Source organism: Petromyzon marinus, chromosome 37 (genome assembly GCF_048934315.1).
Source record: "Petromyzon marinus isolate PM22_M1 ecotype Great Lakes invasive population chromosome 37, UKy_Petmar_22M1.pri1.0, whole genome shotgun sequence".
Lineage (NCBI taxonomy): Eukaryota > Metazoa > Chordata > Hyperoartia > Petromyzontiformes > Petromyzontidae > Petromyzon > Petromyzon marinus.
In genome coordinates, this window is record NC_133703.1 from 21,323,390 (window position 1) to 21,351,303 (window position 27,914).

At 46.8% G+C, this 27,914-nt stretch overlaps 1 protein-coding gene across 8 annotated transcripts; it reads left to right on the forward strand.

Annotated features, from left to right (window-relative positions):
• The first annotated feature begins 1,338 nt into the window (after window positions 1-1,338).
• Window positions 1,339-27,408, forward strand: FAM234A (family with sequence similarity 234 member A). Of its 8 annotated transcripts, none has more exons than XM_032967147.2 (15): window positions 1,357-1,435; window positions 6,628-6,647; window positions 9,277-9,600; window positions 10,416-10,661; window positions 11,355-11,474; window positions 12,706-12,897; window positions 14,809-14,948; window positions 15,833-15,980; window positions 17,010-17,160; window positions 17,511-17,666; window positions 18,742-18,823; window positions 19,185-19,340; window positions 19,850-19,967; window positions 23,373-23,613; window positions 23,975-27,408. In XM_032967147.2, exons 1-15 carry the CDS (start codon window positions 1,383-1,385, stop codon window positions 23,991-23,993), a joined length of 2,166 nt encoding a protein of 721 aa, XP_032823038.2. In that variant the 5' UTR covers window positions 1,357-1,382; the 3' UTR covers window positions 23,994-27,408. The 8 variants fall into 8 exon arrangements, with proteins under 8 accessions (XP_032823039.2, XP_032823038.2, XP_075928545.1 ...); XM_076072430.1 differs by having other exon boundaries at window positions 15,836-15,980; XM_032967152.2 differs by lacking the exon at window positions 6,628-6,647 and adding an exon at window positions 6,679-6,792 and having other exon boundaries at window positions 1,361-1,435.
• Window positions 27,409-27,914: the final 506 nt, after the last annotated feature.

The window sequence follows — 27,914 nt, forward strand, 5'->3', positions numbered from 1 at the left end:
TGACGTTTTTTTTATAAATAAATAAACCCTTTAAAAATAAATAAATTTATGCAAACCGACACACCTGGTGGTCGAAACGTCGTGAGAATTTGTATTGTTTTATATACATTTTATTATTTTATTGTTTCCCTTCAACGTGACTTTACCAAAAGAGCTAAGAATATTAATTACTGCAGTCACGAAAGCTTTAAATCAAAACACTAAGTGGGTTAAATTTCGATTTAAAGCTTTCGTGACTGCAAGGATTCATCTTCTTTGGTTCTTTCGGTAAAGTCACGTAGAATGAGAATAAAATAATAAATTGATCAAATAAAATAACACAATAAAATTCTCACGACGTTTCGGCCACAACACAAGCGGCCTTCATCAGGTGAAGGGACGAGACTGTCTGGAGGACAGCGCTGGAGTGAGAAAGCCACGCTGAGATCACGACCTTTAAGCTGTGTGAGAAGAAACAAAGCGCCTTGACAAAGGAATTAGCATATAATTTAGCATTGAAATGGCTGAGTGATTAGCTTGTGACTGGTCACAGAAATGGCTATGTTAAAGTCAAAGCATACACATCCACAGAGGCACCCCTTGACAAAGGAATTAGCATAGAATTTAGCATTGAAATAGCTAAGTTAAAGCATACACATCCGCAGAGGCACTCCTTGACAAAGGAATTAGCATAGAATTTAGCATTGAAATAGCTGAGTGATTAGCTTGTAACTGGTCACAGAAATAGCTATGTTAAAGTCAGTGCATATACATTCACCGAGGCAACTAGTACAAATCAAACAGGAGAATTTAGCATTGAAAGAACTAGGCGAATTTAGCATTGAAATAACTGTTACTGTGAATAGCTCAGATGTGTAGGCCTTAACTTCAACAAAGCCATTTCTGTGACCAGTCACAAGCTAATCACTCAGCCATTTCAATGCTAAATTCTATGCTGATTCCTTTGTCAAGGCGCTTTGTTTCTTCTCACACAGCTTAAAGGTCGCGATCTCAGCGTGGCTTTTTCACTCCAGCGCTGTCCTCCAGACAGTCTTGTCCCCTTCACCTGATGAAAAGGCCGCTTGTGTTGTGGCCGAAACGTCGTGAGAATATTATTGTGTTATTTTATTTTATCAATTTATTATTTTATTCTCATTCTACGTGACTTTACCGAAAGAACCAAAGAAGACTAAGTTGGTTGCTGTAATTATAATTAATTCAATCTGGCCGAAACGTCGTGAGAATATTATTGTGTTATTTTATTTTATCAATTCATTATTTTATTCTCATTCTACGTGACTTTATCGAAAGAACCAAAGAAGACTAAGTTGGTTGCTGTAATTATAATTAATTCAATCTGACGCGCACCACCCCCCCCTGCCCGCACCCGATGGTCGCGCCCAATGCGCTCGTCCCAAAATGGCCGCTGCGTTGAGCAGGGCACTGAAGCTTCCGGGTAAGTGAGCGCGGCTTCGCGTGGCTCTTTTGGCGACGTTTTCCCTCCTCCCCCCCCACCGCCGCTCGCAGTCGGTCGGATTTACCGGCGAAGCGCCGCAATTTGCTTAGCGGCGGCGGTGCCTGTTTGTCAGTTGTTACACGACCCCTCCCCCGGCTTCCAGCCGCGAGCGACCGAGGCTGCGATACATTCAACAAATTAAGTGGATGTGAGAATCGACGGCTTAGACTCCAGTTTACGATTTCGCACACGATTCGAATGCCGTGTAAGCCGACCTAGGTTGAGGAAATCGATTCGGGTTGGTTGTATCGCGAAACGTCGATTCGATCCGTTTGGGTGCCGCAAATCACGCCCTCCGTTATGTGTTAAAACACATTTATAAATGTGATGGGAAATGTTTAAAAATGTTACTCTTCGCCAAAAAGGCAGCTTCATTCACGACGTAAACACAGTCGTACGTTTATGATGAATCGCAGTTCGCCGTTGTGCCAATTATATCGACACCAGGACTCAACTAGAACAAATCTGTGATTCCGTTTTGACGCTTAAATATTTAATTCGGATTAATAAACAGTACAGTAGTGTTATTATCATACGCGTGTGTTCGTGACTAAAGGTCGAGAATTCCCCAAACGTAGGTCATGCATGTATATTTGTTTGCATGACTCCTATCGCGCGACGCAACATACGTGTTCATCGTTTGCGTTACGAGTTCGTGATGTACCGGCTGCTGCAATGAATACAGGGTGGTCGTGAACGCTGCTGGGTACGATTGTCAACATTCCTTAAAATTGTTCGTAAGTACATTTAACGTACGCACAGTGTCTACGCTCAAGGGTAATTCATTTCAATCTCTGGCATTTTGTTGCGACGTGAAACGCGGCGGTGAATTCCAATGAGTGCGTGAGATGTTTGGCTGTCCGATTTTGACCCGAGTTCATTGAGGCTTACTCGATTGCCTCGTTTGTAAATTAAAACAGCAGCATGATTTTTGCCTTATATGTGTGTAAATATATATACACAACCGTCAGAATATGAAGGTGCTTTATGTCGCTGGATAATCGAGCGTGTTTTGACATCGCCACACTCATTTTCAGGCAGGCCCTGTGTGTCAAAAAATATTTGACAAATCTCCTTTTGTCAAAAAGTATGTGGGGTTCTTTTTACGTGGGAGAAAACCGAAGCATACGGGTAGTAGATGTATAAAATAACACAAAACAATCCACGCAGGACAGTCAACAACCAGCTTGCTGTACTGCCACCACCTGGTCACCAGCAGCCCAGATATTTTAGCATTCCCCAGCACTTGTTTTCTGGGCAATCCACCAACAGAATTATAATCAGGATCTTTATTTGTCCTGGAGGAATCCGATGAGATTTGAAGCCCCCTTTTCCACAGATGCCCAGTAAGGGGCGGATCGGCAAGTTACTCTACAAACAATACAAAGATTAACATTGATTATATTGGTAAAAAGACAAAAATAAAAATTGGTTTTCTGTATCGACACAAGCACTGCTTCCCCCCAATGTTCCGTTTGGAATTGATAAAAGGTACCATACTGCCTCTACTTGACTACTGTGACATCGTGTATAAATCAGCCCCAAGTACTGTACTGAAGAAGCTTGATTCCATCTATCACTCGGCCTTAAGATTTACATTGAACTGCCCATATAGGATTCACCACTGTGATCTCTACATTGGGTCAAACTTAACATCTTTTAATGTTCGACGGCTTGTGCACCAGATCTTATTTATTCACGATGTACTTACAAAAAAATCCGCAGACTACCTGCTGGATCTCCCCTCCGTTTCAAAGAACAAATTTGACCTCAGGTCTTCGCTCATTTACCAGCTTCACATTCCCTATTGCCATACAAAAACTGGAGGAATGGCCTTTGCTATTGATGCCCCCAGAGTCTAGAATGCTATTGCCAATAAACTACAACTTGAATCGCTACCTATGAGATCTTCTCTCAAAACTGCTCTAGAGGAGTTGTACACCCCTAGCTGCCACTGCTATTCATTGGCGTAAAATAAAATTAAATGTTTCGCTCCGGATGACGCTGCAAAGTATTATCTGTATTTTGATTTGGCGTGCTGATCTTAAAGGTGCATTGAAAAATTTGAAACCCCGACTGATGCTTCTGTTGGTGTGGAGTAACTCATGCAGCCAGCTATGGCTCTAGGATTTGGTGTTACATGTTATTTATGTAGTTTATTGTAAAAATTCGGTCACAGTCCTTGTGAGCACTGTTACGTTGCAATTATGGCTTTATTTTTTGGTGATTTCGAAAAGTTTTTTGGTTTGGACATGTTTGTTTTGTTGTAATACGGAGTTAGACTGATTGCCTTAATCTAAGTTTTCTTATGGTTGTTGTTGTTGTTTGACTTGCATCCCACTGGGATTTTTTGCACATAGCGTTGGTGTACGGTGCTTTTTTCAGGAATATTTTGCCGTTTTTTTTCATGGATATTCTGTTTGCACAGTCACACATAGTCACTTTAAGATGTTTTCTTGTTCGTGTTTTTGTTTGTTGTGGTTGCACCCGATTCAAGAGCCGAATGGCTCACAGGGCTCTACCTAATAAATGAACTGAACTGAACAACGAACAATAAAATACAAAACAAGGCCGTAGCCATGGAGTCAACATTGGGGGGGACCAAATCTTCCAGGGGGTCTAGGGGTCCCCCCCCCCAGAAAAAAAATCGAAATTTGAAAACTCATTTCCTGCCTAAAATTTAAAAAAATTCACTAACACATAGTATGGACTTTTTATTTATTATTATCTAATAGTGTATTGTATTACATTGCTGTTTTTTCTTTTGTACCTTTTCTTGTTTCACTGTTTGTAATGGCAGAGATTAGGGATTAATAAAGTACAACCATAACCACAATTATATAAACAGAAATCTATTTTATAGCAATATATTGGGGGGGACATTTTGAGCATATTTGAATATGGGGGGGGGGGGATGTGTATATTACGGCCTTGATACAAACACTCGAGCTTGGGCAGCAACAAAAACAACTCAACTAATTCGCCAATAACACTGTAGCCTTTAAAGGAAAAATATATAATAGGCAACGTTTCAGGCAATGACCCTTGAAATCGCACCTGAGGGAGTGTTTCTTTACTCCTAGCGAATCGCCTTTGTTATTCCCATTCTTTTTCTGTTCATATGTAAGTTAAACCTCTGCACCTTGCGCATAATCACAGAAAGCCGTATCATTGTTGCAAGGACTTGGGTTGAGAAACACTGGACTAAGGTCCACTACAACCATCATTACAAACACATTCCTGCGGAGGGAGCTGGTAGGAACGTTGGGTTGCTCGGTCAATGGCCAGGGTCAACGGCGGCGTGGTGTATTCCGCAAATATGCCCGACTGTGAGTGCGGGCACAAGCCGGCGTGGGTAGGTTAAACGTTGAGTTTTATAAGGGCACCACGGGGTGACCAGCCCCTCCCCACCCAGACCCTCCCCACCCAGCCCCTCCCCAACCTCCCCTCTCCACCCAGCCCCACCCCTCCCATTTTTGGATGCACGACAGACGGACACAATAATCCCCTGTGGGCTGGTGGTGTAACCAGAGGTTCCTACCAGTATAACGTGCTGATATCGTCAAGGAGCATAAACCATCATCACGCAAACTCCGGTGGTCCTCCTCGCAGCAGCGGCTTTTGGCTCAGCCGTCGAACAAAGACGGTCACCGCATCGCGCTCTTTCGGATGCGCTTCTGCGGCTGTCTGGAATGCTCTTCCTTCCGATATTAGGAAGCCACTGGAGCTATGTACTTTGAAATATAAATTTTAAACTAATTTCTTTAGAATTGCCTTTTGTGTTTAGTTTGTTGTTCTCCAGCACCTGCGATTAGCATGGTTGGCTGCGTATGGTGCGAAAGAAGTTCAACATCCATACATTAACATCACCCTTGTATTCCGTTTTTTACGTTTATCCTGTACTTGCACTATATGAAACGATGTGATGTTTTTGCACTGTAAACTATGTTCAGTCCACTGCTGGATGAAGGACCTCAATCCCAAAGGTCGTGGGTTGCTGCGATTGTCAGGATTCCTTCGTGCATCTTCAACATTTAGGGTGTAACATTTGTTTATTTTAGCATTGCGGTGAATGTGGCGGTTCATGTAAACCTATTACAACGTATACGATAAAAAAACACAATTCAATGTGTCGTGTGTTGCCAGCTTAATAATGGGTATTCGTCCTTGCGATCTTATAACCTCACTCAACTGCATGCCGCTGTGCCACTCTTTGTTGAATCTTTCAAGGCATCGCATGCATGTTCCTCTCACCTTGGCTGCCATTCCATTTTTTATTTGCGATACCTAGCAATGCATATGTATGGCTACTTTTGTCAATTACTGCCGGATGAGGGTCCCCTCATGCCGTATTGAGGCGGATGCGGGTGTTTGAACGCAGGGGGCATATATGTGGGGGTATAGAAGTACAACAATGCATAGTCCCGAAGCAGCTTATAACCACATGTTGCTTAGCTTCCAAGATCTGATGAGATTGTGCACATTCGGTTTTAATTCACTATGTAACAGGATTTTTGTTCCTGGGTAGTACGTGTTATTTTCTAATTGTTTATGCCTCAAAAGTACAGAAAATGGCTATTATTCCCCACAAACTTTTCTTTTGTGACCAGGACTTTATGTGAAGGAATGACACAAATTTGGCCGTTTTCTCATTGAAAATAGGGAAATTTCAAAATATCACTGTCCTGATCACAAGAGTAAAGTTTGTGGGGAATAATAGGCATTTTCTGTACTTTTGAGGCATAAACAATTAGAAATAACACGTACTCGCCAGGAACAAAAACATGTTTTTATTACACAGTGTTTCTTGTCATAAGCAGCTAACACTATGCAGACTCTGAAATTATAATTGGCACGGTACCAGGGATACAGGCAGACAGGCCACTGGAGATTAAGCGTCACATTGCCATAACTGCACATGACCTAACATGCTCTTGGCATAGTGTCATATATTTTGTAGTCCCTGGCTAAGTGATCTTCACCACAGTAATGTGGAACTGCCACCTCTGTCCCCAGGTCTGGCCAGTAAATGTGTTTAGCCATTGTCCACACCTTTACTTTTTGACGTGGCCTACTTGGTAGAATTAACCCATTGTAGTTTAATCTTTGTTGTCCAATGTGTGCTTTTTCAGGTTGAGAACATCGGCTATCAGTATGTAACCACCAGCTTCTCCATCCTGCAGACTAAATACGCTGTCCGGGAAATAATAAACCTCAACTCTGTTCTGTCGCCGCTTCGCTCTAACGGAGGACGCAGCCCAACAAACAGCTCTGGTGTCGATGTCCACGTAGGCTGTGTATGGACCGTTTTGCTTACTACCATTTGATGCCTCATTCATGAGAAAAGAGACTTAATTATCACGGTTAGGTGAGATGGCCCCAGTCGTGCAGAGCTCAAGAGTGCTGAGCCAGCACTACTGAAATCCTGGTATGGGTCTATGATTGAATTGGGATTTCAGGTAAATTGAGTTGATGTTCTCAGCCAGGTCACTCGCTGACATATACGCAATAAAGCAATCGCATTAGACTTCACTGTGATTTATTTGACTAAATCCTTCACATTAGTGTATGTACTGCCGGAGCAAGTACGATGCTGGGCAGAGCGAGAAATCCGAAAATAAAATTAGGGTGAGACACGATAGTGTGTAGTGCTCTGTCACTGGTGCACAAGAAAGCAACACCTGACCTGATCTTTAAAGTCTTTATTTTTCGTGAATGACGCTTCAAACTCATGTTGGACGGCATAAAAACGCATAGCTTATGTACGTATCTCCAATCTAAGAGCTGCTGTCCGCCTTTTGGGTTGCGTCCTTCCTTAACCCAGTCTAATGGTGCTTGCCACTCGGCGTGCAGTCTGCACGGCTGCTGGCATTTCTTACGCAGCTGTGTAAACTTTAGACTAACCCCTAATGGTTCGCAGCTTTGCTTTCAAAACTCGGGAGCTGACTCCTGCTTTTTGCTTGAAAAGCCTCAATGAGGCTTTCCTGGGTAAATAATAATATATATTGATGATTGTGAGGGTTCATATCCAGGCTAAGGTCAAATGAGGCCATCGTTTTTCCTGATCTCGTAAAAATAATTACTGGCTTGGTGTAAATTCAGTCGCAGTTGACTTATCAGAATCAGAATATTTATTGACAATGGATGAGGAATACGATGAGCTATGAAGCTGTTTTTTTACAGATGTCCAGTAGGGGCAGATAAGAACGTGACAACAACAAACAGTACTAAATCATGTATGTTGTGCAAAGAAATCGCCCAAACATCCAAATAATGGTCCCTACAATGTAGAATCACCTTCACCAACCTGGGACCACAATCCGGTGTTTGCCGACAGCTAAATCTACCCCCGAGTGGAATTTGAACTCGCAGCCATTTCAATTGTGAGCCAAGCCTGCAGCTTACGGATGCCCCCAGGGGCAGGCATACATACAGATCAGGAAGATTATTCATTTCGGCACGTAGCACAGCCATGTCCTCTTTGCCCAACACGTCGTCAAAAACACCGACTTAAAGAGATTAATTACATAATAGCTAAAATTTGGTGAATGGCCCTTCTTTACAGCATGTATATAGATACATTGCACAGCCCTGTACCTCTCTGACTTTTCCATATGGTGTGAAAGAGAAGGGCTATCGCTCAAAACGTCGTCTATTATATGCACTTCCTTTTTTCAGGTCACGGTATTATTGACGAACGTGTTGAGTTTTTTTGTTGTTGCTGTTGTTTGTGCAGCACTGCCAAAGCAGTATCGCCGAAAAATGTGTCCTCTTTTGAAGCATTTAGTCCAAACCTTGCCACTGCGTTAGAAAGCAGCTTGCAGCTTGCCGGCCGGTGTCGGTTACACGGAAGGGGACCTGACGTCGTCCTTTTCAACTTTCAACCCCTCGCTGCACGCGGCCTGTTAATTTGTTACGCAGCAACGGCATCGTGTTCCAAATCGGTCAATCATCAGCCGATTTTTTTTTCGATTTAACGCTCCGTTTCCTTGAGGGTGAAAACACGGGACTGTCGCCTCGCTAACCATTAATCGAGTCAACTCACCGACTCACATTGGTTTACATTACGTTTTCACGTCCAATTGTTGGTTCAGAACGTTCAAGTTGCACATTGGAATTGTACGTCAACGCTTTTTTTTACTTTGATCGAAATCATGATTTATGAATTTTTTTGTTTAGTCCCTCAACTTTTCTAATGCTCAAAGTTCAAAACTTTACGTTAATTTTCATGTAACGGTTATTGTGCTGCGCTGGTATAATTTTGCTTTATTGTGATTCACAACTTAATCTTTACACATACTTTTAAAATCACAATGCTTTTTTGTTTCACGCTTTACGAACATTGTGTACATTTGAATGATTATTACAAGTTGATTCTGCAAGTTTTCAATTTGATAACAACCTTTACTACGGATACCTTTGTATCTCTCTAGTCTACACAGTCTTTTATTCTAGGGATTGCCTATCAATGGTCATATGTTAACGCTAAAATAATCAAAGTGATCATTTATAGCCCTTAGTCAATTTTCCTGCTGGATGAAAACTACTGCAGACTATACTCGTCTGTGAAAACACAACGCTTTCATGATAGCCTTGTCCTGCTTTAGAAACTTTGCGAATACCAAATGCGCTCATGGTTTGATTTGATGAAAGCTTTCCCAGCCCACGTCGGTCCGTGGGGAGTTAATCTGACCACACTTTGATCCGTGCACTGATTAAAACCTGCGCTCTCCCGTCACCGCTGCCGTTTCCGTCCAAGTTGTGGCGTTTGTCCGTCTTAGGTAAGCAGGGACGCGGTTCCGGTGAGTACGACCCTCTGGCCCAGGTGGACAGCCAGGAGAGCGGGGACGAGGAGGAAGACGAGGAGGAGGACCAAGACGAGAGGATCGAGGGCGCCGCCAAGCAGTCGCGCGGCAACAGCAAGACCAACGGCAGCGCCGTTCCGCGAGCCATGGACACCTTCAACAACAACCAGCAGCCGCTGCAAACTCAGGCGGCCAGTGTTAAGGATAATGATGCCGCCGCCAAGGGACCGGCGCTCGACACCGCAAGCAACGTGGAACTGCGGCCCCTCCGCAGCGACGAGGCGGATGCCAATGGCCCTGGTGAGACCGCGTTCGGGGACCCCGGCTTCTCGTGCTTCGTGGGGTGGTGGGGGGGGGGGTAGTGTGGTTGTGAGTGCATCGTGCTATGAAACCGGCGACCGAAGTTAGTTTCCTGGCCACGGCTAACATCAGTTGCGAGTGATATCTGCACCGGGGCGTCCATGCCCCCTTCACAAACCACCACTGAACTGCGCTGTGAGGTGTGGTCAAATAATCCCCGTGATTGACACGGCGTGGGGAGGCCTTTATCCTGCAGTGGTTTGATTAGGGGGCTCTAATTTATTGGGCACCACCATGAAAATATAATTGTAAAGTTGAAGTACTGCATGAGCACCAACAAAAACTCAAGAATAAAGGGGGTGGACAATGAGAATTGTTGAAATTTTTGTTGGAGATTACAAAACTACAATAATGCAAACAGCTCTTATATTGTAGCTATGCACCTCGGCTGTGTGTTCTGTGTGTATATATGTTGAACTTACTGTACGTAGCCAACCGTGCTAATCGGAGGTGCGAGGGAAAGAGAACAAACTAAACGCAAAAATCACTTCCAGGTTCCAGTCTGAAACGAGCACAGCAACATGACTCCCATACATTTAACTTACACTACAGTGTGACAGCAGTTCTTCCAACTGATCATATAAAGTCCTTTTTGTTCAATTTGTCTTAATTAAGCTTCAAACGGCTACATTACATCGTGTTCTATTCGACATCACAGCAACCGTTAGCTTGTTATGTCCAGAAGCGCCGGCCACTTCCATCACCTCTTTCTTTACGGTCATCACCCCCGCTGAACGCGTTACCGCGCTGCGCAGGCGATTTGCAGAACCCGCGCCAGCAGCAGAGCGGCGCGACGAGGGGCGACGCGGAGAACGCACGCGGCACCGCCGACGGAAAGGGCCCGGCGCGGAACGAGAGCCGGAGTGGCCGCATGCGCACGGCCGCCTTCATCGTGGCGCTCTTCGTCTGCGTCCTGTCCGTGCTCGTCTTCGCCTTCTTCATCCCGTGCCCCGTTGTGATGCCCCCGCGTGCTGCCTGGGAGGTCGAGCTGCCGGCACATGGTAGGCATCGACGGTGATGGGTTTTGTTTTGACGTTTGTTTGGAGGAGCCGTCGCCGGTAAAATGGAAGTTGCAATTTAAGATGTGGAGGTGGTCGGGTGGCTTGGGAGGAATCACAGTGGTCATGTCGGAGACTCGGAGCTGATAGTGATGAGATTCTGGGCGCGGGTGCAGGTTTGGGTTTAAACCACACCGTCGTTCAACAAGGTGCTGAAGTTGAAAGCCTCCAGCCCTGAAGACTATAACGTTTTCCACTGCATTGCAATGTGACGATCACTTCTATAGCAGGGCATGCGAGACGGTGCACTGCCATCTCGTGTTCGGGTAAACTGTGACGATTAAAATGGATGCCTTTGCGCACGATACATGCATGCAATCATGTGTATAATAATCGATGAACATCGAAGCACATTAATTCCACATTATATGCAAACCTTTTCTTGTTAATGGAATGAACGAGGCGGTGAAAACAATGCCAAAAATCATTAATTTTTTTATTGAATTATGACCCCCCCAAATCCGGACCATTAATCAATTTGATGGCGTGTGATGCATTAAATCCCTTCTCTCGATGACTTCCAAGTTTCGTCTACGCTAGATGGCACTCGTGTTCTCACATGCGGCGAGCTAACGGGCTCGGCCAAGGGTCGCCAGCGACTGTGCTCACAGTGGTCTCTCTGTCTCACCCGTGCAGCGGAGACCGCCACCGCGTTGGCCATGCTGCGCGTCAACAAGGACCCCACCACGGACGTGATCGTAATGTACCGCACTCTCAACGGCAGCGGTGACGCTGCAGCACGCTGCGTCAAAGCCGGTGAGGACCCGGGCTCACGGCATGCCAAGAACCAACCTCACTAAGAAAAAACGTCTGGCGTCTCATAGTTACACAAACTCACTCGCGTGGACACGTGGGATTGGATGCCCCCTTAATGAGGAAGAGATTGTCAAGCACGTGCCATTATCACTGCGCCATCACCCAATACGTTTTAATGAATTATTGATTAAAACGTTTTTTTTTAGCTTCTTACACACGCATCCAATGGGGTGTCGTGGACTCATTTAATATGCAATGTATGCAACTTAGGTACAACATCTTACGTGACTCCAGTGCTATGACGGAGCACCTGACCGTGACTAATTAGATACTTATTTTCATACTAACAGCCCCAGGACACACCTAGCCTAAATGTGTAGCACAAGATGAGAGCCGTTTGTTTATTTTGGGTTTGTGCTTTGCTTTATAAATTCAGGGGGTTCATATACCAACCGGGTCTGCTTGGGTCAGCAACCTGAAAAATATTTCCGCATCCGGCACACCGCATCCAGTATATCCCTCGCTATTGCTGCGAGTCATGTGCCTACTGCAATCTGCCAGAAACCCAGAAAACATTTGGTGAGAAATTAAAAAAAGATAAATGTGCAGCCTTGCAATTATCTGCTCACGCCACAATTATCGGAAGGTCCTCCCCTCAAGAAAACTTTATCAAACTCTTCCAAAGGGGTGTTTTGGCTGACTCTTCCACAATGACCAGTCGTCTTAGAAGAGGTGCGAGTCACCACACTTTACCCCACCGTACACGAACTGCCGATCAAGTAACCATGATGTATCCATTTATACTGCTGGGTGGACATAGTGGGCGCCACTGGCAAGATGTTAACTCCCTCGCCTGGTATGCAGGAGGTCATGGGTTCGATCCCGACCCTGATGCCTGTTTATTTGAAGTTTTCATCTTCTTCCCGTGGTCGTGTGGCTTTTTCTCCGGGTCCTTTGGGTTTTCCCTCCACATTTAGAGTCAACGTGTGTTTAGAGTATTTGGCTGTAATAAGTTTCCACATGATGATAAGCCACTTTCGTTCAGCTATCATTTGTGATAGCCAGGTCGCTCCTGAAAAAGAGCTCTTTAGCTCAGTGGGCCTTTCCTGGTAAAATATATATATATTTTTTTAGAGTTTAAGGAACTTGCACCGTCGATTCACCTGTGCTCACCATTGCACCACGGCAGCATCCCTGAGCGCGGAATTCTGTTCCACTGTGGGGCCCGCAGGGTTTGCCTCCGGGTGCACGGAGGTGATGGCGGTGTCGGGCGTGGACGGGGCCCGGCTGTGGCGCCGCCCGCTGCACGGGAGGCCCAGCTCCTTGCGCTGTGACGGGAAACACGGCGGCTCCAAGTCGGAGAAAGGGCGCTGCCTGCTGTCGGGAGAAATCGGACCGCTGCGCAGCGTTGTCGCGGATAACGGCACGTGCTGCTCGCATCTTACTCGGGCTTATCTGTCTGGGTTGGCGATGTAAACACGGAAAGTTAAAACCCCAATCTTGGTCCTGATGGTCATGCAATAATCCGAAATCCGTTTTTGACGTTTACACAGCTTGGTTTTTTTTACCATGAATGTTTTTGTTTAAGTTATTTTTCCCGAGTTAACTTTCATAATGGGATATCTATTTTATCTCATCATGATTTGTGTTTGTGTACTGTTTTCGATTACCTTGTGAGGAAGTTGTTTCCACGCCGGTTTCTATTTACGTCATTGTTTTTACGCTATTGCTGTTGTCATTTTGGTGGCCGAGCTCGCTCTTGCAAATGAGACTCATCTTGGTGGTCTCTTGACTTCTCACCTGCTGAAACAAAATAAACTAAACCAAGGTGAGCGGCCGCCAACCCAACATAGGACCCTCCTTAAAAAAGAGCCATGAGAAACCCGAATGGGTGATTCTTAGCTAAATAACTTTTTTATTTTAAATATTTTTTTGCATGCAAGAATATAAATTTGCAAGGATGATAATGTGAGCCAGCGGTCACCGTGATCCCATTAAGCCAAGCCACAAAGGATTCTTAGAACTGAAGACTCACGGCCAAATTATTGTATTGTTCCACATTGTCACGAGCTTAAAAAGTACACGCACAGTATCTGCTTCTTCAATCCTTCACCCCCCCCTCCAACACCAGCATTTCAAAGTGTGTATAAATATATAAATGTGTCGTTAAACCCGCCACCACCCAACACAGCCAACTAGTAAGGGTTGTCACATAAACAGAACATGCCAATTCGTCACTAGTACAGCACACAACATTTACAATCTGAGTACGACGTTTCACCAGTAATTACAACTAGTTTCATCAGGTAACAGCCACATGTGTCCACAATCTTTATTCCATAGCGTACGTTGTGAAATGGGTATAACGTTTGAACAATCCCCAATGGGCAAATTAACCGAGGACTCGGGGAGCCAAATTAATGACCCGTTTCCATGGATGCTGGGAACCGGCCCAGAAACAGTTTGAGGAACGTTAGCACCTCCCCCTGGGCCGCCTTTCCATCACTTGGTGAGCCCCAAGGTGCCGCGTGTCACATGACTCCTCCAATCCCACTGTGTTCCTCCCACCCCCTTTGTCTCGCTCTCTCCCTTCGCACGCTGTCCTAAATCAGAATCTGAACTTTCTATTTAACCTGGAGAAATCCGATGAGCCATGAAGCTCCTTTTCACCGATGTCCAGTGGGTGGCGGAGTCAGAAAGTTACAATTGTGAACAATACAAAAAAACACGATCGGAGTCCAAAGTCTCCAGGGCTAGGGAGTAAGAGTTGAGAAGAGTTTGTCATATCCTTTTTTCTTTTAGAAATGTTAACATGAATGGTTTAATTTTCGATTTAAAGCTTTCGTGACTGCAAGGATTCATCTTCTTTGGTTCTTTCGGTAAAGTCACGTAGAATGAGAATAAAATAATTCTACGTGACTTTACCGAAAGAACCAATGAAGATGAATGGTTTAGGTTAAACAATATTTTTGTTTACTAAAATCGATTAGTTTTTTTTACATTTCCATTGTATGTGTTGAACAACGTGGCCGGGAGGTCACAATGAGTGACTGCTTCTGGTATCGGCCCAAGTAAAAGGCCGCAGTTAGTTTACAGAAGTGACCCTCGGAGCCTGGTTCCAGTGTCTTAACTAGAACTGTGCTGCCTCTTGGGTCTGGCCTCGTTCCAGCGCTGAGCCGGCACCACTTCACACTGGTCATAGAAACGAGGCACGAGGCTAAAACGTATTGAGAATTCAAGGAATTCTAGGAAACCGGCTTGTGTGGCTGCCTTGGCTCTTTGTTAAATTGATTAGTCCCCAACTCTAATGCTGGGCCCTGTGCTACATTCGCAGGGAAGGACATCTGGGAGGCATGGACGGGGGCGGAGGACGAAGCCCCCCGGGTGCTGACCCCTCCCCTCGAGGTCGGTGACCTCGATGGGGACACGACCCCTGATGTCCTCTTCTGGGTCGCGCCCTCTCTGACCTTATCGGTATGACACTCCCGAAATGCACCTCTCGAGAAGAGCCTTCCCTTAGTAGTGGTGGTGATGTCTTATGTGTGTTGTATGCATGTTGAAATTTGTTCGCATCATACGTAGCCAACCGTGCCAATCGGAAGTGCGGGGAAAGGACGACAAACAAAACACTAAAAGCAGTTCTAAAGAAATGAGTTTTCAATCTAGATTATATAAAAGTGCATAGCTCCAGTGGCTTCCTAATATCAGAAGGAAGAACATTTCAGACGGCTGCAGAAGTGCATCTGAAAAGGCGCGATGCAGTGACCGTCTTTGTCCGATGGCCAGCCAAACGCCGCTGCTAGGATTACCGGTGTTTGCGTGGGACCTTGTAATGGACGTGACGAGAGAGAATTTAAAAATGAGTCACGTCTGTAATCCAGTGGCGAAGGTTGGTGGATCACACACAGATCGTCGGGAGCTTTGATACTCCTAACCTGCTGTGCTTTCAAAACGTCTTGAGAAGTGGCCAGGAGGTAGCAGTACAGCAAGTGGGTTCATAACCCATCTGTGTGAACCTTTAAGTGTTGTTTCACTAATCATCAGTTTCTTAATCGTACTTCTGAGAAATAACTATTCCTCTGTTGAAGTTCATTGTTGTGCTTACACGACGTAAAATTGTGCTTGTAATATTTATTATATCCCGTTAAAATATATATAATGTATGGTGCGCAGCAGGGAGCAGAACAATATTTTCTATTTACTCTGCTTCCTGACATGCATATAAATATTACCTGCCTTAAACAACCCACACGGACCAGCGTGGTGAAGTATGGTTAAAAAACCTCTTTAACCAGTATGGCATGGAGAAGGCCATCATCCAGCAATGGGTTGACAGGGTACTGCGAATCTCTCGCCAGCAGAATGGTTCCTTCCTGCTCCTGTCCGGCTCGTCGGGGAAGCCGATTGGTTCGGCTGTGTCACATGCCATCGCCCCGGGAGAGAAGCCACTCCCCCTGCGGCTACTCTTCACGGCGCATGGAGCCGCGTTCGTGCTCATCGCGTCCGGTACGGTACTACCCAACAGTGCAGAGTTGGTATGCCAGTGACGGTGCAGTGGTTCGCGCGATGCATTACGAACCAGGCAACCTGAGTTTGATTCCTGGCCACAGATAAAATTGGTGGCGAGTGATATCTAAACCGGAACCTGGTCACATTCCTTCTTTACCAACACGCAATGACCAGCATGGTGGAGTATGGTCAAACGATCCCCTTGATTGATGCGATGTGGCGAGGCCTTCATTCAACATTGGTTGGAAGGGCTGTGAGTTATATATATACATATTTTTTTATAATTCAGGTGATGATGCCACTACTACTCATTATGTTGATTATGGTCATTCTTGAGGTAACGTTAACCATATTGCTGCTGCTGATAATCTTGGTGGTGATTTGGATTGCTTTTAATGTCGTCATTGATAATACTCTTAGCACTGCGGATGTTGATGGTGCTGCTACTGCTACTGGCCATAACAGTATTGCTACTGCTGAAGATGATATTGATAATGTTTATGTTTCAAGTTCATTTGGTTTACCCAGTGAGAAATAATTTGCAAGAGTGAGCTGGGTCACCAAGTTAAAACTAATAAACTATAAACTATTTTTGTATTTTACCAGGTAAGGCCCACTGAGCTGTATAGCTCTTTTCAGAAGCGACCTGACCACAAATGATAGCTCAACGAAAGTGGCTTATCATGTGGACATTTATAGTAGCCAAATTCTTTAAATGTGTGTTGATTCTAAATGCAGAGGGAAAAACCGGAGGACTTGCACAAAAATCCACACGACCACGGCGAGCTATGGGGAGAACACACAAACGCCAAACATACAGGCGTCAGGGTCGAGATCAAACCCATGACGTTCCCGTATACCAGGCGAGGTAGTTAACATCTCGCCACCTTGGTGCCAAAATTACGAAAACAAAGTAACGAAGCAAAGCAATTGGAACAAAAACAAAGATCGGTGACAATGATTGGTGGCGATGACGACACGACCGTGACGATTTATCTTCATGCCTGAACGTGCCGCGATGCCCAGGTTGGGAGGTGCAGGCGCTGCCCCTGGCGGACATTTACCTGCGCGCCGTCAGCACGGCCTCGCACTCCACCGTGGCCCCAACCCTGCGAACGCACGCCGCCACGTGGGCTGGCATGGCCGACAACCTAACCGGCATCGTGCTGGTGCATCGGTACCCTCATTCATTATTTCCTTCTTCTTCTCCTCCTCCTCCCTCCTCCCTCCTCCCTCCTCCCTCTGTCGCTGGGCTCAGGCTCAAAATGTTAAGCAGGCCGGCCGAGTGGTGGAGTGAGAGTTGTTGTGAAGTGCAGCGTGGTGGCTGAGCATAGCATGGATGAGACTAAACAATCAGTCTAGTAAACAGAGTCGTCAACAAGGTTGGGTGGATAAATCAACGACTGAAGTTCGTGGGAACAGTAACCATAGTATTGCCTGCCAGTGATCGAGGGTTCATTTATCGGCTCACCCACACGGGTGAAATCCTGCTGTTGCTTGCCGTCCCGTGTGTATGGATCGGTCCAGTTCCAGTTTGGGTCCGATAGAGGCCGTGGTGCCAATCCCGGTGGGGGCGTGGCGCGGACACCCGGCCCTGCTCGTCGCCGCGGCTGGGAACGTCCGGCTGCTCAATGCCTCCGGCCTGGAGACGCTGTGGGAGGTCTCCGTGTCTCGACTCCTCAGGTGCCCACACTGGCGTGCCGCTCTCGCACACCGCCCCCTTCCCCCCCTCCCCCCCCCCCCCCCCCTCATCTGCTCAGACCATAACTAGAATTCCAAATTACCCGCAGACTACTCAACTAGGATCATACATTTCAATTATGGGACTTTGTAGAATGAACGTTGAGATTTATAATGGGCACAGGGTGACCAATAAGGTCTGAATTGGTCTGTAATAAGGTAGGGCACTGATAAGGGGTTTGACAGGTATGGAGATGTCTCGACGCGTAGGGCACTTTATCAAAAAACAAATAATTGCCATTCATACAATGTGGATTTGAAGTCCCGTCTGAATGCAACCGCATCTCTAGATGCTTACAGAAACAGTGGGTGTAATTATTTGATCGTGGAAAGCGAAGGTTGACTAGTAGAATGTGTTGCTGTGGAGCGTAACATGCGTGGAGGGGGAGTAAAGTCATTTGAGAGGGTAATGTTGCATGTATGTATGTTGAACTTTTTTTGCAACGTTCATAGCCAAATGCGCTAATCGGAGGTGCGGGGGGAGGACAACAAGCTAAACACACAAAGTAGTTTGCAGGGGTGAGTTCGTGGAGACTCTCGAACATGGCAAGTGTTATTTCGAAATTTACCGGGGTTAGTACAGTATTCATTATCACAACGTAGATGACAGTTGAGATGAACATTTAATCGCAACTAGAGGGGAAAGGGAAGCTTCTGGAGCAGATTTTGTGGGTGATATGGCAGCAGAGAGAATTCCAGAAAGTCAGGACGTCAGATGAGGAGTGAACACCCTCCGGGCCAAGTTTGACCAGTGATGTCCTTAGCAGGCCTTGGTTTAATAGGATGTCTTGCACAATAAAGGTTATTCGAACAATGATAGGACAGAGGTGGGCTGGTATGATTTTTCTTTAAGGATATTAAATGTAGTACGTAGACTTATGTACATAAGTTTAACTTCTTTCGCATCGTACGTAGATCAACCGTGTTAATCGGAGGTGCAGTCTTATCGTCAGTTATTCTTTGACGAAGAAAACATGAATGGGTTTTCTTTTTTTTTGTAAATGCAATTTCTCTTTAGTCTGCCAGTGTACGGATTCTTCAACAACGACAGCATCCCGGATATCCTGGTGGAACACGAGTTGGGCCAAGGACTCATGCAGGTGAGCAGTGAACCCAGGAAGCAAAATAGATGCATGCAGTTTATGGGGGCAGCGTGCGGGAGTTGTTGTTGTGTTTTACATTTTCTGTATGTATATGGAACGTCTTTCGCATTGTACATAGCCAACCGTGCTAATCGGAGGTGCAGTCTTACGGTTGTGCGTTCGCCAGCGCTGTCTGCACATCGGTTTGTACGCCTGTCCGCGCTCCCATTGATGTACCCCGACCGTTCGTCCTTATCTCTGCCCGTGCGTCCGTCTCACGAGTCTGTCCTCGCCTGTGCCCGACGGCGCGCTTGCGTGCCTGTGTGCGTGCGCCCATGCGTGCATCCATCCCGCGTGTCCCGCGTGGCTCGTGTCCTAGGTGTCCGTGCTGGACGGTTTGTCGGGCTCTGCGCTGTGGACGGCTGTGTTGGGAGCAAGCGGAAGCCGCGCTGCGGGGGTGTCCGTGCTCTCCGTGGTCGGCGGTGGGCGCGACGCCTTCGCGTTCTGGGGCCGCGGGGCGCCGGCTGACTCCGCGGCGAGCACTCGCACGCACGCACGCACAGATGCACGCACAAACACACGTGCACACATCGACACGTGCAACGGCAAAGATCCCCCGTATAGCCTTAACAGACTGTAGGGGCAAGTGCTGTTAGCGAGCACCTATGAAGGCCAGAAATGCACACGAGGGGGTGGGTGGCCAGCACCATGCCCGATCGCCTTTGCCTCCGCAGTGGCGATGTTTACACACCGCACCAGGTACTCATTTGCGGCTGAGTCGACCTAGGGGAGTCCCAGGACCGGTTCAGATAATTGTCACTGGTGTTGGCCGTGAGCGGGAATCGAATTCGGGTCCCCGGGTTCGTAGCTAACCGCTACACTACCGCTCCCCACGACACGTGGACGCGCACACAGACACACGTGCACGCACAAACACATACGCACGCATAAAAAGCACAGGAACAACCGATTTGATTTAACCGACATAGCATCCAGCACACATTAATTGATTCAACATCTCTTTTTTTGTTTTGTGCCAAACAGAATGGCAGTGGCCCGGCCGCACAGAGCCCTGTCCACCAGCTCTACCTGCTGCACGGGGAGATCGCTCACCTGCTCATTCCCCTCGCCAACTCGTCGGGGCCCGTGGAAGGGCACGCCGGTACGTATCCCTCCTCGCCGACCTTCCGCAGTGATTCAATGAATCGTCACAATGCGATTCAGAAATCGATTCCATTTTTTGTCGAATTTTTACCATCTCGTTTATGCGGATTCGTTCGGTCTGTTGGCCTGAGCGCACACATACAGCCCTCTGGTCAGTCCTCTCCCGGGTGACGGCTTCCCCATGCCATGCAGGTCACGGGGGTTACTTGACCATACTTTACCGTGCTCTGGTCTCGGCAACCAAAATAACAATTTGGTGAAAAACGTTATATTTCAAGAGCCGCAATGCACTTCGTGGTGAATACGAAGCGGTGGTCCTCAGTAAATACAATAAATAACGTCACGAAGTAGCAATCCTTGAAGAGCCGCGGGCGGCTCCGAAGTTGCAGTTTGCCGACCCCTGACCATGCCGGTCCGAGTGATTTGATGGTAGATCCTGAATGTGTTTAGGTATATAATTACATGAATTGTAAATAACTGATGCTCGTGCAAAAAATGCACGTATCACGAGTGGAGGAACCGATTGCGATTGACGAATCGGCGCATCGTTGCAAGTTGAAGCGTCGGCAACGCCGGCAGACGAAATGAGCAAGCGGAAATAATCAGATTAAAGCCACCAGAGGGCGGAACTCTAACACCGCGTGTTCAATGTGTCCTCACATTTCCCAACTGCAGCCTCCAATCTCGGAACAATGCTGACAACAGCTGAACGCAATATGTCCTCTCGCCATCCAAGTGACTTTAACCCGTTTCTGAATTCAGTATTGTTTCAATCTCAGTGCAATTGCTCGTAACGTTTTAAATAGTTATACCGTCTCATCCTCTGTTACCCAATTTTCACCCTCAAACGTCGTACGGGGTAGAGCGGTGGTGTAGTGATTAGCGCCCTGCACTATGAACCTGACAACCTGAGTTTTTATTAATTCCCGGCCGCTGATAACATCAGTGGTGTCTGAACCAATTGTCCCCTGCCCCCCCCCACCTTCATATACCCACGCTAAGCATTGTGGTGAAGTATGGTCAAACAACCATCATGGTGGACTTCATCCAGCAGTGGCTTGAACAGGGTGTGTAAATAATAATCATAATTATTATTATTCTGACGTTGCACCATGCCTCAGCTCCAACGCTGCAGAGTGTTCAAACAACCTCGTAGCCACCGAGCAAAATGGGAAAATGCTGGCCTGCCTTTTTTCAGGCGTGAAGCCTACGCTGGATTGCTTGGGGGGCCATTACGTAATCCGTAGTACTTGCGCTATAATCACTGCGACAACGCGGTTGACGTGTTTTAATCTGGCAGCGCTGCAACCTACGCACCACACCTCCCCCCCCGCCCCCACGTTTTTTTATTAATTCATTATTAAATATCAACATGGTCTCATAAAAAAAAAGTCCTCGCGTTATTGCTTCAATCCACGCTGTGTTTTTGGCGACTTGTTCCGTAGACGTGGGCAAGATAAAGAACGCTTTTATTTTTCTGCAACAGTTTAACACAGAGTAAGCTTTCACGACCAGTATTATGCATAAGAGGTTTTTTTGGTTAGATCGTGTAAATATAAACGTGTCGTTAAACCCACCACCACCCGACACGTAGAACAAAACACAGCAATTCGTTACTGGTACAGCACACCGGTGTGTTGGAGAGTAAACCCACGTCATTTACAATTAAAGTCCAACGTTTTGCCAGTAATTACAACTAGCATCATCAGGCGACAGCCAGAGTTGTGGAGAATTCCTCCTGCTTCGGTCTTAAATAGAGTGATACACGTGATGTTGTTACTTGTGAGCCAATCAGGTGTGAAGGCCATGGTGGGTGTAGGGGGTTAATGTACGCATATAAATTACAATGGATATGCATTGTCTGCAACAGTTCACTTTCCTCCCACAGTCTGGCTCTTCTTGTCTTCCATATCATTGTATAACCTTGTATGTATGAATGTATGTTGAACTTCTTTCACACGTAGCGAACTGTGCTAATTGGATATGCGGGGGAAGGACAACAAATTAAACACCAAAGCAGTTCTAAAGAAAAGAGTTTTTAATTCATATTTAGGAAAAGCGTTCCAGACGGCTGCAGAAGCACATCTGAAACCGTGCGATGCAGTGACCGTCTTTGTTTTATGGTTAGCCAAAAGCTGCTGCTGCTGCTGCGAGGATGACCGGAGTTTGCGTGATGGTTTATGCTCCTTGCCGAGATCAGCAAGGTATTGTGGTTCATTTGTGGCAAGCACCTTAACAGTGCACAGTTCACCCATGTGCAGTTTGGTCAACTGTTAAACTATTTACTTACCAGGTAATGCCCCCTGAGCTATATAGCTCTTTTTCAGGAGCAATGTGGCCACAAATGATAGCTCAACAAAGTGGCTTATCACGAGGACATTTTTAGCAGCCAAATACTCAAAATACAGGTTTCTAAATGTGGAGGAAAAATCCGGAGGACCCAGAGAAAAATCCACGCGACCACGGAGAGAACATGCAAAACTCCAAATATACAGGCGCCAGGGTGGGGATCGAACCCACGACCTCATGTCAACCAGGCAAGATAGTTAACATCTCGCCACAGTGGCGTGTCCATGCACACCCAGTTCAAAGGCTGTTGGGCAGAGAGGAATGTAGTTTAACTACCGCGGTTATGAACATTAAATTGTTTGCGTCTCTATATAGCGCATGCTTAAAATGTAAGTGCATACATTTGTTTTGCATCTGGAAGTAAAAATGGATTTAAATTCTGGTGTTCGCCTTTACCGCGTAATAATTTACAGTACTGAAGTGTGCTGTACCCAGCCACAGGTTCACTGTCTTGTGAATTAATAAACAATTACCAACGACGATTATGGCCACGATAAAGCAATGAAAGAGTTAGTCTGTAGGATACATGTTGCAGGTGAAACATTCAGGCAAAGTCCTAAGTAATAATGATATTGATATTTTGGAGAGAAAAAAGTTTGAACGCAATAATAAAGTTTAATGCGTCCTTGAGGCTAAAAAAAATAACTCGGCTCATTCGTCAATAACACTGCCTTAAAAATAAAAAGTGTATAGTGGGCCACTTTATGAACAATGTGGCTATTCTTCACAGATCGTAGAGAGGCCGGAGGGCTAGATGGGGGTGGGCAAAACCGTGAATGTAAACTCTTCACAAAAAATAACAATGCAGGTGTCCGCCACAGCACCACCGATTAGCACGGTTGGCTACGTGCGGTGCGAAAGACGTCCAACGTGTACATACGTAGCAACGTGGAAAATTCTGCATTACGATTGCAGAAGCCATTCTGACCGCGAGACGGCCGACGTTTCACCTGACGTGCACTTCCACGTCAGTGTCGAGATGCAGCAGGATAACGGCGTTTCCCATAATCCCACATTAAGAGACGTGATTTTCCGGAACGTCTGTGGCACCCAGCGACATTGTGGGACAAGGAGAAAGACATCGGATACGCGTTTGTGGCCGCACCGAGTGGCGGCGGTGGTGACGGCAGTGACGGAGATCCCCCTGGCGCGTTGCTGCGGCACTTTCGGTTCAGCGACGCCTTCGCAGCCCACGCGGAACCCGTGCCGGTTCCAGGGATGAGGGGCCAGCCCGGGACGGAGGCCGGCGAGGGCCTTCAGGAGTGGCTCGGCCATCTCCAGTTTCAGGCCGTGCGGTGAGACCGGGCGACGAGACACTATGCACGAGGCGTCGCATCTCTTTTTAATTGTACCCAGTGGCATTCCAGTTGTGATGCTGATGGTGATAATAATGACTGATAATGAGAATTATCCTGTTGATGTTGATGATGTTGAAGATGGGGTTTACGATGGTAATGATGCAATTTTAACGTATTGTGACGAGGATAAAAAGTTGATGGTGATGACAAAAATGATTGTGGTGATGATGGCATATATGAGAACGATAAAGTTAATGATGAAGCTAATAACAATAGTGTTGGTGGTGGGGATAATGCTGGTGATAATGATTATGATTTTTTCGTTGACGACGATTCTCCTTCGTTCCGCCCTTTGCAGCGGTGACGATGTCATGTGAGCGAGATGGACGACGTCGAGAGATATTCGAGACGACGTCTCCCAGCTGCCGATCGCCAGCTCGCTGTCCCATCATTACCCCCTACTCGTGCGGTCCGCTCCACCCTGACAACCATGAACTCGTGTGGAAAGTGTAGGGGGGGGGGGCACGGATAGCATTAAACGATTTTAAGCAACGGGATGATGAATACGTATAAGTGCGAACGACGCTGAATCCGGCGCACGGTAACACGCCCGTTTTCCCAGAGGGCTTCGGTTAAAGCTGGCGGGGCAATAGCTGCGGTCGGCTCGGAGCGCATGTTATAGCGAATCGCGCCTGCAGGGTCACCGCCTCGCTCTTTCTTTGCTGACTTTTTGGCAGTGTCTCAAAGTTCAGTTGCGTGCGGTGAAAGTGAGCTCTGTGCGTCTAATACGGGTGGCGGCTGTGATTTTGGTTTTTCGTTTTGATTTTGACGAGCGCCCCTTGTGACAGTGCAAGCGTTGTCAGTGGCGCCGAGTGGCGCACCCTGCGTGTTGGCTTCACCGAGATGGCGGGGGGTGGGGGCGGTGACGGATTGACCCGGAGGGAAAACGCTTGCATTTGCCAATATTACTTGAAGTGCATAACTGCCCTCCTGCCCCGAATGTTCGCTCTGCTGTGCATGCACACGCACACGCGCGCATGCACGCGCACACAACATTCTTTCTCGCTTCTGGCCTCCTTACACTGGGACAAGCTGCCCCTTGCACGTCAAACAATCAGCCTCACTGTCCACTTTTCATTCTTCCATTCGCTTACCCCAAACTCCTCTTTTCCTCTGCCCTTCCCCATCATCAACTTCCCTACCCGTTCAACGCACTCACTCGTCATCAACCACGCATTGTCACTCATCATCTTGTATTTCACACATACTCGTATTCATGTACTACCATCCTCATCAACTCATCTCATCGCACTGTTCTGCTGTACAAATAGTGAATTATTTGTTCATATTATGAAGCCACTGGAGCTATGCACTTATAAACGTAGGTTGAAAACTTTATTTCTTTCGAATTGCCTTTTTGTGTTTAATTGTCCTTCCCCCGCACCTCTGATTAGCACAGAAGTTCAATGTGCATAAATCAAGGCACTATATAAATTAAAATAAGATAACAACCCAGCAGCACCTCTACATTCACACTTAAAACTGTTCCTGAGACCCCCATTAACCATTAATGGAATGGTTTCGTACGCCACGTAATGAAATAATGAACATTTGCTGGCGGGCCAAGGGACGTCATGTCACCTGCGCGGGCATTATGATGTCACGTGATGTCGTGTCACAACGTGTGTAACATGCGACTCCTAAGCTGTTCCTCATCTCCACGCGTTTCACAACTCTTGTTTCTCACCCATCTCTCCTGTCTACAGATGCCTCATCTCTATCTCATCTTCATCGCTCTTTCATCTCAGTCATCCGTATATCTTTATATCTCTCAACGAGCTACGACTCCTGAGGCAACTCCCAAGAGTCTTTGCATGCCAGATCTGGCCAGTTAAAGAACTCCGTGTTAATCCATCGCCGGGTAAGAACAAAACGAAAGAATAATAATTTGCTCGTAAAAATTCCAGCTTGCGTCAAACTTAAAGCCCTTAGGTTGCGTAAAAACCTAAATCGACCCGTGTCTGGATTACCTACGATGCCAAGTCTCATGGCAAGGATCTCGGCTCTCTGGCATGGTCTACTGACTCCCTCCACACCTGCCATATGCCTGCATCCGTGAGCCCAAGAGATTGTTCTTAAACGCCCACGAAATCTGTCCACCCTGTCCTAATTAATCCACAGGCAGGCCAACTCTTTACCCACGGGCTCCTGTCCCATGTTAGGTTTTAAGGCCCTGCCTTGTTCTGGATAATATTCCTCTGGCTAGGGGCCCAGTTATTTTTTAAAATCCAAGTTGAGTTTCTGCCAAATGCTTTCGACACGCCATAAAGTCCTTTACAGCTGCCCTTTGGATTTACTGGGCTTTACTCGAGCCGTAAAGAGACTAGCAGATGTAGTTACGGGTTTGCGGTCGATATATTTGCGCTGTTTTGATCTTACGGTGAACACAGTAGGACTGGCACTTGCGCCCCCCCCCGTTTATGTGTTGAAGTAAGCCAGGTGTCTAGGCAGTAGTGTTGCGTCATAAAGCCACACGGTCCTGCTCCGTATCATAGCTGTTGCCTCATTACCACCTATTAATACACGGTTCATCGATTTACCCCAATGCCAGAGCATTACCTCTTGATATCATCCAGGTACCAGAGTATTGCCTGGAGCGGCAAGTCGAAAGTCAGATCTTCTCCACGGTCAAATGATCACTGGTTGCCACTCATCTTATTGTAGCCTCTGAGCTCGTGGTGGAAATGCCAATAACTGGGGCGGAGCAGGAGGGGGTGGATGCTTTAAAATAGAATGATCGCTGTTGGCTTGCGACATCGCGTCTTCGGCCACAAAAGGTTACCAGCGGGGCGGGCTGCGTTGAGCCACCAATCGGGATTTGAACTCATGTGACCTTCCCGGTGAGGGTCGGGTTCTTTGACCACAGCACGCAATTCTCTGCATAAACGTACGAGGAGACCGGCGCATCAACAACAGTTGCATATCGGCACAATGGTGTGAAGGCGGGGGGGGGAATGCTGAATTCACTACTGCGGGTTATCGCCCAGTCCTACTCGGGAGTCTTGCGTCCGCCACTCTAGAAATGCTGCTGCGGTTTGTTTTTGTTTTGCACAAAAGTGTTACCGTAATTTATGATGTACATTTTTTTTAAATAAAGCCCCTCGCTGCTGTCTTCTCGGCGCTCGCTCTCAGTGCGACGCGCAACCCGGAAGGCTCCCGAATCGGTGCGTTGGACGTCGCCAAGATGCTCCGTTGGAGGGGCCACACAAATCGAGGTTACCTCGTGTTCGCGCTCGACGAGAGCCGATGAGCGACGATCGGGGTTCAAACCTTGTCCAAGCGCCCGTTCTGCATCTCCACGTCAAAAAAATATCAAACATCGTTTATTCCACCGGCCTCTTGAGCCTTTCGGCAAGCCTTCTTTGAAGGGACTCCTGGAAGGCCCAAAAAAGTTGATGGACTAAAATATATATTTTTACGTGGATATATGGAGACGACGATTCATTATTTAACTTAAATTGATTTGGCGATGAAAGAGACTGAGCCAAATGCAAGTCGGGGAAGGCCAGACGGACGAGTGTTACAGCAGTTGTACGGGTGAATTATTTGCATGTGCGTTATTTATTTTAAATATATATTTTTTCAGACGCTTTCTTATATATTCAGAGGATTGTGAGGACACCACCACAGTATGCGCTTCTGCATGTCTGCGGCCGCTGCTACGCTGGCTCACTGAATGAGGTGAAAACGACTTTGAAAAGTAGTAAATCCACGTGTAACAAGACAATCCGCCACCCGTGTCAAGTGTCTTTTGGTTTATTCCCGTGTGTGTGTGTGGGGTGGGGGGGTTCCGCCAGTCGCCTTGGTTTCTTTACCCCCCCCCACCCACCCTCTGTAAAAAAAAAAAACTTTAAGAAGGAATTTATTTGACCGAAGATCCCAAGTCGGTAAAGGAGCAGCGATGTAATTTGCTTGCTGGCACCATTGCCAGTGGAAGGGCCTTCACGAGAGAGAGGGAGAGCTAAGTAAGCTTTCCCCATGAAGGGAATTTTGGCCAACTTTTTCACTGTGGCCAGACGCCTTGGTTCGAGGCGACGTTACCTAACCGCTCCCCCCCCCCCCCCCCACTGCACAAGCCCGGCCGATCGACGAGCTCGCCGTCACGTGGATTTTTTTTCTCTCTCCGGGTCCTCCGGTTTTACCGTCCACATTTAGAATCGAGCATTTAGAGCGGTGCTCCTTCACCTTTACTTAAGCCTCACCCCTCTGGTTCTCAGAGAGGGCATCTCGCACCCACA